Genomic DNA, 16705 nt, shown 5'->3' on the forward strand with positions numbered 1-16705 from the left:
CCCCCCCCGCCCCGCAGGATTACCGCAACCCCCTGATGGAGATGGAACCCAAGGTGCTGAGCGCCCGTAAGTGCCAGGTGGTGTTCTTCCGCGTGAAGGAGATCCTACACTGCCACTCCATGTTCCAGATAGCCCTGTCCTCCCGGGTGGCCGAGTGGGACTCCACCGAGAAGATTGGGGACCTCTTCGTGGCTTCAGTAGGTATCCCAGACTATCTTTCCCCGGCCCCCACCAAGGTGAACACCGCAGCCCTGACCCGGATGTCATCCGGGCCAGCCTCCTGCCTCCACCTGGTCACCTGTCCAAGCCGGCAGGGTCAGGGGGAAGCAGGGCCTGAGTCTGCCTGGCCCAAGCTGGGGTGCACACGACAGCTTCTAGTGGGTCCTTGGAGATGTCTGTGGGCAGGGTGCTGGGGAAGCCAGCTCACTGTTCTGGCCCTGCTGGGGTGGCTGGTCTGAGTACTCATAGGGTGCTCACCCTGCTGGTCTGAGTACCCACAGGGTGCTCACCCGGCTGGTCCGAGTACCCGCAGGGTGCTCACTGGGCTGGTCTGAGTACCCGCAGGTTGCTCACCATATGAGATGCTTTCGCATCCCATGGCCTTGGCCCCCAGAGGACTCTATGCTACAGGGCAAGGGGCAGGTGCACTGGCTTGCTCTCCAGGAGGCCCGGCTGGGTCCCAGCTCAGTTTTGTAACCTTGGCCAGCTCTAGGGCTCTCTCAGGGCTCAGGCCCCCCGTCTGAGGGGGGACTCTTGGTTTTTCAAACTGCAGTCTGTGAACCCCAAAGAGATTTGTGGGGGGTGGGCGCATCAAGTCAGTGGATCTGTTTTAGATCACTGGGTTCTGCTAAAAGGAAAAAATATATATGGTTTTGCAAACCCCAGCATTCAATAGATCTGATATCCTGGTCGGTGTGGACAAGGACCTGGGGTCAGGAGTGCTGTCCTCGGGGCTGGAGGCCCAGGGCATTTTACTTCCTGGGGTGGTGAGGAAATGCAAAAAGGGGCATCGTGGCTGCCCCCACCTCTGTCCCTTCTCCCCTCGCCTTCCCGGGTCACCCTGCTGGGAGAGGAGGAGGGTCCCTGGTCTCTCCTTAGCACCGCCCCTCCCTCCCTGGACCGTGGGCATCTCTCCACCCCTCGGAGCCTGGGTTCGTCCCCTCATCAGGGCGACAGGTCTCCTGACCACAGGGCTGGTTGCGAGCCTCCGGGTACCTGGCACCGAGAGCAGGGGTGCCGCCTGCCCTTCCACTCACGTCACAGTGACCCTCCCTCCCTGCCTCCATGCCCATCCCAGTTCTCCAAGTCCATGGTGCTAGACGTCTACAGTGACTATGTGAACAACTTCACCAACGCCATGTCCATCATCAAGAAGGCCTGTCTCACCAAGCCTGCCTTCCTCGAGTTCCTCAAGGTGGGCCCCTCTCACGGGTTTCTCAGGAGGGAGAGGGCCCTGCGGCCCAGCTTCGGGTGTCACATCATCGCTGTGGCCTGGATGCCACCCCCCTTTCCTTTGGGACATCCCCCGTCCTGGGGGGAGAGGATCGGTCCCTCTTGCCCCCCAAGAGGAGGGTGATGACGAGGTGGACAGATCCGTAAGCAGCCTGGGAATCTGGAGGTTTGTCAGGTGGAACAGGAGGCCAGCGGCCTGTCTCGGATGGGCGGGTCCGTTGGGGGGGGACCTGGCCCTGTTGGGGCTGTGCTCCTCCGTCGGGCTTGGCTCGGGCTTGGCTCGGGTGGGGCTTCAGGTTGTGGCTGGGTCCTCGCCGCGGGAGGTCAGCGGATGGCTCCGCCCCTTCTCCAACAGCGTCGGCAGGTATGCAGCCCTGACCGCGTCACGCTCTACGGGCTGATGGTGAAGCCGATCCAGAGGTTCCCGCAGTTCATCCTCCTGCTTCAGGTACCGTGCGGGGTTCGGGCTGCCACGGACCTGCAGGGTGCGGGGGCAGGAGCCCAGGCGACTGGAAGGGAGTGACAGCCTGTGGCCTCCCGGGGCCTGAGGGGTCCCGGCAGTGGGGAGTTGCTCAGTCAGCTGGCTTTGGCCACGTCAGGCTTCCAGAGGGAGCGCTGGTCCCCACGCAGGGCTCCCGGAGCTCGGAACCCCTCCCCTGATCACCCAGGGCCCTTAGTTGGGGTGAGCCGTCACCGCCAGGCTTGGCGGGGTGGGGGGGGGGGCGTCACCAGGCCGAGGGCCGCCCCAGCACTTTCTTCTCTGTCCTCAGAGCTTCCAGCTGAAGGAGGGAGCTCTCATCTCAGGACACTGCTGATCAGTGAATTAGGGATTGATCCAGAGATTTATTTTATTTTTCTGTTCATTAGCTATTTCTGGAGGCCTTACTCCATGTTCGATACCATCTGTCCTGGCCGAAAGCTGGGCACCTTCAGATCGGGTCTCTGCAGGAGGTGGGAGGGTGAGGCCTTGACCCCAGGCCAGGGGAGGAGGGTCTGCCGGCGTGCGGTTCTCATTCCCGGCTCTCTCGGGGTCCTGGCAGGACATGCTGAAGAACACCCCCAGGGGCCACCCGGACAGGCTATCCCTGCAGCTCGCCCTCACGGAGCTGGAGACGCTGGCCGAGAAGCTCAACGAGCAGAAGCGGCTGGCCGACCAGGTGGCCGAGATCCAACAGCTGACCAAGAGCGTCAGTGACCGCAGCAGCCTCAACAAGGTGAGTGCCAGGGTCCCCCCTCCCCCCCCACCTGCGCGCCTTTACCTGTTCTGCAGCCTTTATCACCTGTCACTCTGCCTCCTCCCCTCGGCCACCCACTAGATGGCAGTGTTCTCCGAGGGAGGGATTCCTGGCTCCCCTCTGAGCCCCGCAGACCTAACCCTGAGGATTGGGGTCTTGACCGCCTCCTCCCCATTCATTACCATTCATGTTATTTTAGGATAAAAGCCGATTTTGTCCACCAGTGTCATTGCCAGGAAAGACACCAGAAATGAGAGTCTAGCATCGTGCTTGACACAAGTAGGCTCTGGAGTCAAGAGTCTGGGTTTGAATCCAGACTTCGCCAGTGGTGCTCACTGTGTGGCCTCAGGAGAATCACCCAACCTCTCTGAACCTCACTTGCTCCCTCTGAAATGAGGAGAACTCAGTGGGGCCTGACCCCAGGGCTGCCGTGAGGCAAACGGAGGCGTCGGCAAAGCAGCAGACCCAGAGTTCTTAATACAAGGTGGCTGTTGTCATTATTAGTGTTTTATTTATTTATTTATTTATTTATTTATTTATTTATTTATATGTTTATTTATTTAATTTGAGAGAGGGGGAAGAGGGGCAGAGAGAGAGAGAGAGAGGGAGAGGGAAAGAAAAAGAATCCCAAACAGGGACGTCAGGCTTGATCCTATAACCCTGGAATAGTGACCTGAGCCAAAATCAAGAGTTGGACACTTAATCAATTGAGCCAGCCAGGTACTCCTAGTGTTATTATTAAAAAAAAATTTTTTTTAATGTTTTATTTTTGAGAGAGAGAGAGAGAGAGAGAGACAGAGTGCGAGCAGGAGAGGGTCAGAGAGAGAGGGAGACACAGAATCCGAAGCAGGCTCCAGGCTCCGAGCTGTCAGCACAGAGCCTGACCAGCTCTCGAACCCACGTATCGTGAGATCATGACCTGAGCCAAAGTGGGACACTCAACCGACTGAGCCACCCAGGCGCTCCGCCCCTGGTGTTATTTTTAAAGAAGAAAGATGAGAAATTCAGGCCATGGTTTGGGACTGTGACTCAGGAACATTCTAGTAAAAACAACAAAACAAAAAATCCCCCAAAACCTTGGAAAAGTTTCAAATGAGTCTGTAGAGAACCTTGTTTTCAACATGAAAAGCCAGCACAAAAAACTGGAGTCCCCTAGAGTCACCTGTTGGTGCGCGTGACATGAGCAGCTCAAAGCCGCACCTAGATCTGGGAGGCCCTGCCCCCTGGGCCCCACCTTCCTTTCTCCCACTGGAGGGCAGAGGTTGGTGGGGATGGCTCAGAGTGGGGTGACCCCCATGTCAGGGGACATAGGCAAGGACAGTGGCTGTTCTTTGGGGCAGAGACATTGTATGAGGTCATCATAGGAGGCGTTCAGATCTTTTGGGGCAAGACTGGGAGCCTCCTGGCTCTGTGGGCCCTGAAAGCAGAAGTAAGGCTAGTGACTAAGGCCAGTGAGATTTCAGCCACATGGGGTGGAACTTTCTGAGAGCACAGGAATTCTTGCCAGATGGCCAACAGCCCTTTCCAGGCGGACTGCCCTTTACAGTATATGATACTAACTTACACCATCGTCTTTGATCTTCACCATGAGCCTGGAAACCCGGGCGAGGTAGCCTGTGGGGTTCCTTGCAGTTCTAGGCATCAGAGGTCCCACCTCTTAAGACTCTCCCTCCTCAGGCCAAATTCAGGCCGTACACATGCTTTTAGGCCCACGTAGTATTTTCAAGAAGGCGGAATCGGTTGCCATCATTCAAAAATGGAAGGATGTCCCAGAAAGTCCAGACTTGTAGGTCTTGAGGGGCTGGAAGAGCTGGCACATTGGCCCGCCTTCCTGCCAGGAAGGTCACCTGAGTAGTGGCTGCCCCCGCAGTCCCCAGTCTGTCCCCGCCTCCAGGCAGGCCTCCCTAACCTGCCCCACACCAGCTTTCTGTTTCAGGACGTCTCTTGAAAAACAGGCTTCAGGCCAGCCCTGGCACCTGCTCTGCACTTGGGAGGGGTCTTCTCCTGTCCCCTCCTTTGGCCCCCTTGTCTGTAACCAAGGGGTTTCTGTTGCTCGCACACCTGTGCACCTGTCGGGGGCGGGGGGGGGTGGTGCGAGGAGAGCTGGCTGGGCAGGAGGAAATCCCTCTCTTCGGCATCACTGTTCTCTTCAGCTCTGTCCCCAATGGGACCCAGGCAATAAGGGGCCAGGGTCACTGGCTGGAGGTCGGGAAGACCTGTTTGGTGTTGGACAAGGAACAGAAGCCTCTGAGCCTCAGTTTCTCTACCTGTCAAGTGGGGGCATTTTTGAGACGTGTGGGACGTGGTGGCGGTGTGGTGGCCACGCACCGCGCCTGCCTCGAGCTAGCCCCCTCCCCCCCCCCCCCCCCGCCCCACCTTGGACAATCTCAGCCAGTTCTGAGACCAGTCCGGTGATTTTCCTCTTGCCATCCATCCCCTGGGGAAAAGCGGAATTGAAACTGGGCGCGCCCCAAACGGAACCCTGCCGGCTATTTCAAAATGTGCCTGCTCAGGACCCTCCAGAGGGGGGTTTGTGCAACATCCACCCTTCTTTTCCTTTCATCTGCCTGGGGGGCAGGGGCGTGGTTTCCAGAAGCCCAGGGGACTTTCCTTCCAAGGTTCGGGTCGTGGCGCTCTTGGCAACCTTCTGGGGGGCCTGCTGTCCTCGGGCTTCCAGTCTTGTTTCCATGTGCTGGCGGCAGCTTGACGGAGGAGGTAGTGACCCAGGGGAGCCCAGCCTTAGCCGTTTCGCGGGGACTCCCGAGAGACCCCCGAGTCCCTTTTGTGTTACGAGCGGTGGGGCCTCCCCACTGTCGCACCCAGCGCTGCCCAGGCTGGGGATGGCTTCCTCCTTTGGGGACGGGGATGGCCTCAGGGGCTGCGGAGCCCGTGAAACAGGAAGTGGGAGACTTAGGGCCACGTGCAGTGCCCAACACGCAAAGGGCATTGGTGCCGTTCAGGCTTTGGCGTTGATCGGAAAACATGGTTCTGTGGAGAACGACAGGCTGTTCTCTCCGGGGGGGCGGGGAGGCTTTGGGTGATCTGCCCTTTCCCAGCAGGGGTGAGGAGAGAGGGGAGGATGACTCTTGTCATCGGAGTCATGGGTTTTGGGAATGAATTTTGCTGAATACTCTCCTTCTCTCTGGGAAAAAAAAAAAAAAAAAATCCTTGTCAGTAAAAAGATGTTTTCCCGGTGGGTCCCTGGGCAGGACGGTGGTCCCGGTGCGGGCAGGGGGTTCTTGGTGCCCAGCCTGAGATTGGCAAAGGCCTGCTGAGGTGCTTGAGGCTCGAAGGTCTCCAGCCTCCTCGGAGGGTCGCCTCATTGGACGACAGATCTGTGCCAACCCCCTCGTGAGGCAAGGCTGGTCCAGGCCGTTCGGTTCAGGGTGCAGGGCTGAGACCTCTTCCAGGCTGGGAGTCTTCCCTGAGGGAGGCCACACCTCCTCACGGGGTGGGGGGGGTGTGGGCTGCCAGGACCGGTCACCCCCGAGAAGGGGTGCTGGCTGTGGGCAAGGCAGGCAGTCAGAGAACACAGCGTGTGGTCCCCTGGCCTCCTCCCCGGTGCCCCCCGCGCCGGTCCCCTTCGTGCACAGCGAGGGGACCCTGGCCTCCTCCCCGGTGCCCCCCACCCCGGTCCCCTTCGTGCACAGCGAGGGGACCCTGGCCCGCTGCTGCGTTGGCGTCCCTGTCGCAGCCGGTGTGTGTTGTGGGTGTTGACTTTGCTCTGTCCCCCTCCCGCAGCTACTGACCTCGGGTCAGCGGCAGCTGCTCCTATGTGAGACGCTGACAGAGACCGTGTACGGTGACCGTGGGCAGCTGATCAAGTCCAAGGAGCGTAGGGTGTTCCTACTCAATGACATGCTGGTCTGTGCCAACATCAACTTCAAGTAAGTGGGTCTGGGCCGTGGCCACTCTCTAGGGACCCCCTCCTGCTGTGTCCCAGTTCCCGGACCGGCCTCTCTGTGATGGGGTGCCCTCTGGGCTCGGCTTAGGTCTCAGACATTCCAGCTTCCTCTCCCAGCCCTCTCGGCCTGCTCTGTCCCCGGTCCCCGGAGCTGGGGAGCGTATGGTGGGGTCATCTGGGCCAATCCCCGGCCTTTGGGCCAACAGCTGTCCATTTGTACGGACTGGTCTGTTCTGGAACTCTGCTGTTGGTAACTGAACAGCCTCCTGAGTTTCAGCCACGTTGCAATTCAAGAACTTCCCCCCCCCCCCCCGCTCGCTGCCCAGGGCATTGTCTCCCCTATAGAGCCTGGCTGCCTCGTTCTGAGTCAGAGGTGGTGGAAATGCCCAGAGCGGGGCTTCCAGACTGTGCCGGAAAGAATCAGAGCCTGGACAGGGTGAGGGCGATTGTGCCCCGTGGGTTGCGTTAGACCTCCAGAAATCTCTTATTAGGCTCGCACCGGGAGTTCGCACAAAGACCGAGACATTTGACTTCTCTGGAAAAGTTGAGGCTCCGGCATTCTGGGCCTACACTGCCCGGGCCACTGGAGCCTGGGGCTGGGCCACGTGGCCCCCTTCCTGGGGAGGAGTCCCCACCTGGCCCACTTTACTCACTTGTGTCCCCTGCTTGGCCCTGTACGTGTCAGGGATTGTGACGGAGTGAGCTCCAGCTGTGTGACCCGTCCAGCTGTGACTCTTATCCATTCAGGCAGAGGAGGCTCTTTGCTCTCAGTATTTTATTTTATTTTTTTTTAATTTTTTTTTTCAACGTTTATTTATTTTTGGGACAGAGAGAGACAGAGCATGAACGGGCGAGGGGCAGAGAGAGAGGGAGACACAGAATCGGAAACAGGCTCCAGGCTCTGAGCCATTAGCCCAGAGCCCGACGCGGGGCTCGAACTCACGGACCGCGAGATCGTGACCTGGCTGAAGTCGGACGTTTAACCGACTGCGCCACCCAGGCACCCCCTCAGTATTTTATAACACTTTGACCAACATCAGGGCAACACCAGCATGGCAACGATCACTGAGGTCCAGAGGGAAATCGCCTGTACTCCAATGTGAATCCCGGCCCGACTCTCTTATTGCCCGCCCGCTGGAGCGCACGTGGGGTGGGGGACGCCTGAGGGGACTCACGTAGGCTCTGTACCTGGTGCAGGCACGGCCACGGAGCGGATTTGGGGACGGTCCCCATGCTTGGGGCTCACGCGCCCTGGAACGGGAGCAAGTGGGGCTGTCCTGGGACTCCCGTCACCCTCCAGCCACCCATCCATCCATCCGTTAATCCATCAGATACTTCCTGGGTCCTTGCTTTATGCCAGTTCATGGGTCTGGAGGAGAGCGGACTTGGACAGAGAAGCTTCTGTTCTAGATCAGTGTGGGTGGTGCTTACGGCTGCCTCATCCATTCCCTCCCTCCCGCTCTCCCTCACTCACTCAAGCCCTGTGATTTTTAAGGCACCATAGCCGATGAACACCTGCTCTGCCCTCCTGTGGCTCAGGGACTAGCCTGGTATGAGCTGTGACGGGGATGCTGGTGGCCCACTGTGGCAGGGAGCGTGTGGGGGGGATTTGGCGTGAGTCACATGACCTCTCTGAGCGTCAGTGTCTTTGTCTGGAATAATACAAGCTTCCAGCAGGGCCGCTGTGGCAATCACAGGTGACTAGAGGCTGGTGCCCAGCTCAGGGAGAAGGCCCCCCTGTGATCCCCGATGCCCACACCCGGCCCCGCTGTCTCAGTCCCCTAGAAGTCACTCACTAACGGTAATGACCTTCCCTTCTGTCTTGTCTTTTTCCTCAGGCCTGCCAACCACAGGTAGGGGTTTGGGGGCTCGGGGCCTTGGGGCATGTGATTCTGGATCTGGGCTGGGGCCTGGGCACCCCGGTGCTTTGGCCTCATAGGCGGGTCCCTGCTCTGCCTCGCTTGGTTCTGGCCTGAGGTCTTACGCTTGTCGCGAGGTGCCTGGCTGAGCTGGTGTGCCCTGGGCTGGCCCTGGGCCTGGGGTGCCGCGGGCCCTGCAGGGCTTCCTCTGTGTCCTGGCAGGGGCCAGCTGGAGATCAGCAGCCTGGTGCCCCTGGGGCCCAAGTACGTGGTCAAGTGGAACACAGCACTGCCCCAGGTGCAGGTGGTGGAGGTGGGCCAGGATGGCAGCTCCTACGACAAGGACAATGTGCTCATCCAGCACGCTGGCACCAAGAAGGCCTCTGCCGCAGGCCAGGCCCAGAGTGAGTACCCGCCCCGCTGCCGCCCAGGCCTGGGGGCCCTGTCTGGGGACCCCAGAACGACGGCCACTCGGCCAAGAGGCCCTTGCTGGTTTGCACGCTGCATATCCACGACCCACCTGCGCATGTGCGTCCTGCAGGCACGTCCTGCTGCGCGAGGGATGGCTGCTGGTCCCCGCCCCTACCCCCTCCAGCACGTCTGTGCCCATTCGAGCACTCGTGCGCCGTGCCCGGCGGGACTTGTACCACTACCTGGCCACTGCCTGCCTCCTCCGGGACCTCGGCAGCTGTCCCTTCTCTTTGTGCCTCATTTTGCCACTCCGTGCGGGGAAGGGCCCAGGTGACACTCACTGAGGCCCCTACATCCTCAGGGACAGGCTCGGGGCCCAAGGAGATCGAGAACGCAGAGTGTGGCCGGCAGCCTCCCAGCCCCGCGCCCCCAGCCGTCTCCATGGTGGCTGCCGTCCCTCCCTGCACCTCTGTGCCCTTCCTGTCCGTCCTCCACCCACCCCCGGAGCTGGCTCTTGCGATGCAGATCCAATCTGTGTGTGTCCCCCTCTGCTCCCAACCCACCCGTGGCTTGTCATTGCTCTCAGGGTAAAGTCCCAGGTCCTCGTGGGCTCTGTGCACCCCTCCTTTGGGCTCCTGTCCACCCCGCCCTCCCTGGGCCAGCCACACCGGGCCTCTGGGTTCCTGAGGGGCAGAGACCCCTCCGGCCACAGGGCCTTCTCCCAGGCTCTGCCTGCACAATCTTCTGCCGTTGTATTTTGGCCTAGTCTGCCCTTCCTCCTCTTAGCTCAGATAGCACCTCTGCAGAGAAGCCTTTTCTGATTCCCTTGGATGGGCAGGTCCCCTTGTCCCCTGCTCCCAGGGCCTGTTAATTTTTTTTTTTTAATTTTTTAAAATGTTTATTTGTTTTTGAGAGAGAGAGAGAGAGAGAGAGAGAGAGAGTGGGGAGGAACAGAGAGAGAGGGAGACAGAGTCCGAAGCGGGCTCCAGGCTCCGAGCTGTCAGCACAGAGCCTGACGCGGGGCTCGAACTCACAAACTGTGAGATGATGACCAGAGCCGACTGAGCCGCCCAGGCGCCCCTCTCGGGGCCCGGTTATATGGTCACCATCACTGGTGACGGTTCTGCTGCAGCCCTCGCCCCAGAGCCTGGTGTGCGATGGGGGTTAAGGGATGTTTGTCGAATGAGTAAAGGGGGCCTCGCTGCAGGGCGGGCAGAGAGGAACTGTGCCTGAGGCACCTTCCACAGGCAGGAGGCTGCTCGGCCCGACTCTGTCCTGCGCCTGACCCCGGAGGTGGCCTCACTGGGCTGCCAGCAATTCTGGAAACTTTGAGGGAGCGATGGCATCATGCGCTCTTGCCCTAGGAGGGCTGGGCTGCAGAGTCGCGCCTGCTCCCAGATTTGTGCCTCTTCCCCTGGGTTTTGTGAGCAGGAAGGCTGTTTCGCGGTTCACAGAAGCCCCCGGCGAGGGGCTCATCGGCCCCATTTGTCTTCCTCTGAGGTGCCTTTACCCCAGCTTGACTCCGCCTTACCGCTACCGCTCTGGGGCCCCCCCTTCGGTGACTTGTCCGTGGCCACATTTCGCAAACTAGAGTCATCCACGGCCAGACTCCCTGAAAGAGGGGGAAAAAAAAAAAAGAATTCTTGCTGAAGCCTCATCGGCCTCGACTGATTTTTTTTTTATTACGTTGCTATTCAAATAGGTGCACATATAAGGCTAGCTCTAATAAGCTCCTTATGCTCGTATGTCCCTTGAACAACCATAAAGCCAAAACGAAATCACAAATGGAATAAAAATGAAGCCTCAAAACAATGAAATTCAAATTAACAGCGTGAACGTGATGGATGATGTTGTTTTGCCGGAACCAAATCGCTCACGCCGTGGGCGTGGCCCTCTTCTGGGCCAGGTTCTTTTGGGTTTGTCCACACCTGCACGCACCCCAGGGCACGTGGACGGTGACCCGCACTCCCCACCGGCTCACCTGTCCGGGCCGCTGGCGAGTCTGTTCTTGCCTCTCTTTTGGTGTGAGTGCGTTACCTCCCTCCCCTGCACTCCTTGCTTCTGCTCCGTCCCTGCCTGACCACTCACTACCAGAGTCCACGGGAGCCCTGACCCCACGCAGCAAAATGCGGCTTGAAAGTCACGGTATCCGGGTGACTCAGGATGTGCATCTGGTCTTTTTTTTTTTTTTTTAATTTTTAAAAAATGTGTTTATTTACTGATTTTGAGAGAGAGTGGGAGAGAGAGCGAGCGAGCAGGCCCCATGCTGTCAGCGCAGAGCCTGATGCGGGGCTCACCCGCGAACCGTGAGATCGTGACCTGCGCCGAAAGCAAGAGCCGGGCGCTTAACCGACTGAGCCACCCAGGCGCCCCGTGGATGTGCATCTGTTTTCTTTTTCTTTTTTTTTTTTTTTAACGTTTATTTATTTTTGAGACAGAGAGAGACAGAGCATGAACAGGGGAGGGTCAGAGAGAGGCAGACACAGAATCTGAAACAGGCTCCAGGCTCTGAGCCGTCAGCCCAGAGCCCGACGCGGGGCTCGAACTCACGGACCGCGAGATCATGACCTGAGCCGAAGTCGGCCGCTTAACTGACTGAGCCACCCAGGCGCCCCATGGATGTGCATCTGTTTTCTAGATAGTCATCTAAACCCCCAGATAAGCCCTCCCCTGGGATTCCATAAGACCTCAGCTTGAGGAACCATGGCCTAGAGGCTACAGCCCACATTCCCTGTCTCCGCATTCAAGGATTTCCCCACGTGGCCCCAGTACTTACCACGTGTGTGTGATCACCAGAGGTCTGGACACCCTCACCGTCCCCGCGCCCTGATGTCTTTCTCCCTAGTGCCTTCCATCATTGTTCTTAATTGCTGTTAATTGGCTGCTGCCCCTGTCCCCCGTCACTTGGTTCATAAGCTCCACGAGAGCCGGGACCCTATCTGTCTGCTTTGCAGCTACGTCACCAACACCTGCAAGAGAATCTGGCACCAGTAGGTCCCTGGCACATCTTTGAACAACTTGCCCTTTCTGGGTTTCCTCCAGCCACAGTGCCTTTGTACGTGCCGTTCTCCTTTCTGGCCGTGCCCGTCGCATCCCCAGCCCCGTGAAGGTTCCTCACCGCTTGCAGGCACAGTTGGGTCTCGATCTCCTGGCCTCCTGTGACCCTTTGAATGTGGCCCGGACCCTAGGTGCTAAACCACCTGTGGTGACATCTGTGCCCCTAGTAGACTAGGGGCTCCACCGGGGCAAGAGCCTGGTAATGCTTCTGTATCTCTAGCGCCATATCTCCGGGGCGACAGGTCTTCTTCTCCTGTGCGGTGAGTGGACGCTTGGGTCCTTGTTGGCACCTTCTCCACCCCTGAAGTTGAGTTGGGTCTCTTCTCCGTCCAGATAAGGTGTATTTCGGCCCCCCGCGCCTCTTCCAGGAGCTGCAGGATCTGCAGAAGGACCTGGCTGTCGTAGAGCAGATAACCTTCCTCATCAGCACGCTGCACGGCACCTACCAGGTACGCAGCACTGGCCCGGCTTCGTTGGGCTCCGGGCAGCGCCCAGACTCAGCAGGCAAAGTGGGAGAGGGCTCCTGTCTTAGCCCAGGCCCCAGGCATGCTCCTGGCTTCCGAATTCCCACAGGCAGCACGAGTGGCCAAAGCTCCCCGTGGCTCCCTGGAGGTCTGGTGTGCGGCCTCTGGTTTGGGTGGAGGTTCTGATTCGGATTGAGTGGGGGCTGGCTGTGTGGTGACGTTTTTCTTCTCTGCACGATGACTAGTCCATCTAGCAACCCCTTCCTGGACCTCAGCCCGGGCTGGAGAAGAAGCCGGCTGGGAGGTCGTGTCCCTCTCAAAGGAGGGGTGCCAGGTGGGGTCTGAACCCCGGGCTGGGGGAGCTTACTCGGGGTCTGCAGCGGGGAGCCGGTCACCCACTATGGCTGAGCGGGTGGCCCCTGTCGAGCTCTCGGACCTCCCGGCTCCTGTCCCTCTGGGCACCCTGAATGCTGCAGGGTCCTGTGTGGCTTTTGGGGAGCCGGCCGGCTGTGTGGTGACCTCGCTGGCCTCCTCAACCCTAGAACCTGAACATGACCGTGGCTCAAGACTGGTGCCTGGCCCTGCAGAGGCTAATGCGGGTGAAGGAGGAGGAGATCCACTCGGCCAACAAGTGCCGTCTCAGGCTCCTGCTTCCTGGAAAACCTGACAAGTGAGATGGGGAGTGGACAGCGCTGAAAGGGGGGTGCTCCCGAGAGGCGGCACCTGGAGCCGATCTGCTTATCAGGGTGGTGACGGGTGACGGGTTTGTGCACACCGTGGGCCCTGCCCAGCACAGCATTTGGCGCGGAGTGGGTGCTCCTTGTGGAATGAACGCGTGAACGAACGAATGAATGACGGATTCGTACTTGGGCCCGTCCTCTGCTAGGAGACTGAGGACTCAGACCCTCTGCTGTCGGTTGGCTCTGTTTGTGCGGTGACCTTGTCACTCACTTCAGACTGTGCAGAGCCCCGGGACCGGGCCCTGGGTCTCCTCTTGGACCGAGGCTGGGTCTCCGGCCTCCCCCCAGATGCCCACACAGGCGCTGGGGTTCCCTAGACCCTCCGCTGATGTTTGTGGAATTGATGACAGATCTAGCAGAGGTGAGGAAAGGTATCTGAGCCCCATTTTGCAGATGAGGGTGGCGAGGCCCAAAGAGCTGTCGGATCGCCCCATGGCCACAGAGTAGGCGGTCGAGCCAGGCTCCGACGGGCTCTGGCTCTGAAGCCTGGGCTGGCACAATGAGGGGCCCACGGCCTGCGTTTGACCTCGAGGATGAGGGGACGGTGGGGGACAGAGGGTTCCAAGCACACTGGCTGCATGGAGAGGGAGCACTGTCGTTCGAGGGAGGGCCACCAGCCCTGGAGCCCAGGAGACGAGGCTCCAGGCTAGGGTCTCAGAGGCAGAGAGGCAGGGCCCTGAGCCGTAATCCCAATCTGCCACGCCCCTGCTGAGTGGCCTCTCGCAGCCCCTTCCTGCCCCCGCACCCCTTTCTCTGTGCGGAGTTGGTGACACTAGCCTTGCCTGCCTCCCGGGATGGCTCCTGGCGGAGAGCCTGCCCCAGAGGACTCTGAGGGCGCTGCTCCAAGGTGAGGGGACAGTGTTGTGACAACAGCGGCCCCTAGCTGCCCAAGCCTGGGCACAACCTCATTCATTCCCGGCTTCATTCACTCGTGCGTCCATTCCACAAATGTCTGCTGGATACCCACACTGTGTCTGGTCCTGGGAGTCCGAGAGGGCCCTTTCCTGCCTGCACGGGCTCCCGGTCGGACATGCTCGTGTGTCTGACAGGCCCGTGGAGAGCTGACCGGGGAGCCCGGGCAGGGCAGGTGCCGGAGGCTGGGCTGCGGAACGCGGCCTGATCGCTTTGGGGAGGGACCTCCATTCTGGGGCCACGGTGGGTGGAGGGACCCCTCCCCCAGGAGACCTCGGCTTTGCCGGCCGCCAGCCTTTCTGGCCACCCTTCGGTGCTCCGAGCAGAGTCAGTGCTGCTGCGAGTGCGTGTGGTCGAGGGAAGAGCTGGGTGCTCGCTGTGGACACTCACTCACGCTCGTCACCCTCTTGCCGCAGATCTGGCCGCCCCATCAGCTTCATGGTGGTCTTCATCACCCCCAACCCCCTGAGCAAGATCTCCTGGGTCAACAGGTTGCACCTGGCCAAGATTGGACTCCGTGAGTAAAGGCCCGGGGAAAGGGCCCAGGAGACAGGAATGCGGAGCCGGGAGGCCTGGGTGTGTGTGTGTGTGTGTGTGTGTGTGTGTGTGTGTGTGTGTGCGCGCGCGCGCGCATGCACGTGGGGGCGGGGGGCTTCTGAGTTGGAGGGAGGTCGTGCGGTGGAGAAATACCGGAGCCAGTTCTGAGCGCTGAGGCTTTGCCTCGTAACCCTGGACAAGCCACTGCTCCTCTCTGAGCCTCAGTTTCCCCATCTATCAAGTGATGGCAGTTCACCATATAAATGACCTCGGGGAGGGCGGTTGGAGCGTGGCTGCTGAGGGGGTTTCTTTTGGTGGGGGGGGGGTGACGAAAGTGTTCTAGAAATAGGTAGTGGTGATGGTCGCTCCACTCATCTCGTGCTAGAAACCAGTGACGTCAACGCTAGAGAAGGGCGGTTTCGTGGCCACCCCCTTCTGTGTCAGTAAAGCTGCTACCAAAAGAAAAACGCCACACGGTGCGGGTGAGATTAAACTGATTCTCAAGCAGGACCTCCTTGTGATCTCTTTCTCCTACTCCCCCTGCGATAATCACGTAGGTAAATACCAGACATGTGTGGACAGCGTTTCCTCTGGGGCATTTTCTGCGCATTTTACACACATCTCTTTCATTTCACACTGACGATGACCCTAGGAGGCAAGTCTGTTGTGATCCCCCTTTTACCGGAGAGGGTTCTGAGGCCCAGAGAGGGCCAGTGACTTGCCCGAGCTCACCTAGAAGGAAGGGGCCGAGCTGGGGTTCAGACCCTGGGCCCTCGGCCCCCAGAGCCCAGTCTGGACCGTTGTCTCTCTGCCTTCTCACGTTGGAGAGTTTCTGTCTGCAAAACACATCTGTTAAGTTGTCATTACTTTCTTTGTCCTCGTTTTGAATTGACAAAAGGCCTGGGTCCTTGTCATTCAGCACTGCCATATCCTGTGACGCACTAGCCTTCCTATTTGCTGCCTCCGGCCGGTAGCAAGGACATTTTTGTTGTTGTTGTTTGCTTTTTCATTGTTGGTTGTCGTTTCTAGTGATCTTTTTCTAGGCTTTGAAACATTTCTGGGAAGAGGTTAGGACCTTTGTCACTGGCTTTCATCAATTCAAAAATCTTGAGTGAGTCTTTACTGTGAGTTTAGGCCTGGGGGGAAAGAGCGGTGACGAAAACTGAAAGATCTCTGCTGTCAAGGAAACTATAATTTATGAGGGGCAGACAGATATTACACGAGGGGCAAATCAACAGGGGGAGGCGGTGCTGTTTAGGGGACACAGCTGGGCGGCATGACGGTCACCGAGCCTGGGCGCCAGGGCTGCCGTCAGGGAGGGCCTCTGAGGAGGCGACATCCGAAGCCGAAGCAGTCTAGGCTTCAGAAGAGCAAGTGCAAAGGTCCTGTGGTGACCAGAGCTGATGAGTGATGGGGAGAGAAGCAGGCAGGTGGAAGAAGGGGCCGCATTTCCAGAACACCAGGGCCAGGTGCGTGGAACTTAAACTCTGGATGGGACGGGTGCCGTTCCTCATGGCAGTGAGAGCTGGACAGCCCCCTGAACTGGGTTCCACTTGAGTGGATCACTCTGCCTGCTGGGCCCAGAGGGCATGTGGAGGCGGGAGGGAATGGGGAGGAGATGGTTGCGCTGGGGGAGCCAGTCCCTTCTTGGATCTGTTGCTGATGCAACAGGCCTCCGCAGGCCTCCGCTGGATGTTTCTGGGTGACCAGGAGGGCTGCGGAGGGAGGAGAGAGGATTTCAAGCAGAGCCAGCCCCGCTGTGGGAACGCTCGCCCCAGGAAGGCTGACGTGACTCCCCCGCAGGCCCGCGGAGCACTTTGGGAGCACTTTGGTCTCGGGCGCGCCTGAGCCGATTTTGCACCTGCTCTAAAGGCGGGTCAGTCTCCTGCTGCTTTGCTGAGTGGGGCTTGGGCTTTGGCGTTGGAGGGAGACGGGCTGAACGGGGTGAGCCTCTCCTTTCTCGGCTGCCTGTGACGCTCAGCCGCTTTATCTCCACGCGGTTTCACTGCAGCAAAAGTTTTAATGGAAGGAGAGTCATTTGAAATCTTATTTGAAAGCCTGGGTTCCCCTGGGGCTTGAATAATTTGTTCCTTTTATTTTGCCAGTTTTTTTTTTTTTTTTTTTTTTTTTTTTT

The 16705-nt window shown here is 59.1% G+C and overlaps 1 protein-coding gene across 14 annotated transcripts in view; it reads left to right on the forward strand.

The window, feature by feature from the left end:
• Positions 1–16705, forward strand: part of ARHGEF10L (Rho guanine nucleotide exchange factor 10 like) — a 160011-nt gene that overhangs the window by 91568 nt on the left and 51738 nt on the right. For 7 of the 14 annotated variants that reach the window (XR_005786768.1, XM_040462635.1, XM_040462667.1 and 4 more), the window contains 11 exons: positions 18–197; positions 1298–1414; positions 1808–1900; positions 2320–2403; positions 2493–2666; positions 6429–6574; positions 8430–8444; positions 8673–8854; positions 12252–12367; positions 12925–13052; positions 14451–14551. Coding sequence is in view for 13 of the 14 variants with exons in the window: in XM_040462635.1 (XP_040318569.1) it covers positions 18–197; positions 1298–1414; positions 1808–1900; positions 2320–2403; positions 2493–2666; positions 6429–6574; positions 8430–8444; positions 8673–8854; positions 12252–12367; positions 12925–13052; positions 14451–14551 (1336 nt within the window). In the remaining variant the exon portion in view is untranslated. The remainder of the gene's footprint in view (positions 1–17; positions 198–1297; positions 1415–1807; positions 1901–2319; positions 2404–2492; positions 2667–6428; positions 6575–8429; positions 8445–8672; positions 8855–12251; positions 12368–12924; positions 13053–14450; positions 14552–16705) is intronic. The other 7 variants (XM_040462651.1, XM_040462675.1, XM_040462713.1 and 4 more) reach the window with 3 other exon arrangements.

Source organism: Herpailurus yagouaroundi, unplaced genomic scaffold (assembly GCF_014898765.1).
Source record: "Herpailurus yagouaroundi ecotype Mexico unplaced genomic scaffold, PumYag 77, whole genome shotgun sequence".
Lineage (NCBI taxonomy): Eukaryota > Metazoa > Chordata > Mammalia > Carnivora > Felidae > Herpailurus > Herpailurus yagouaroundi.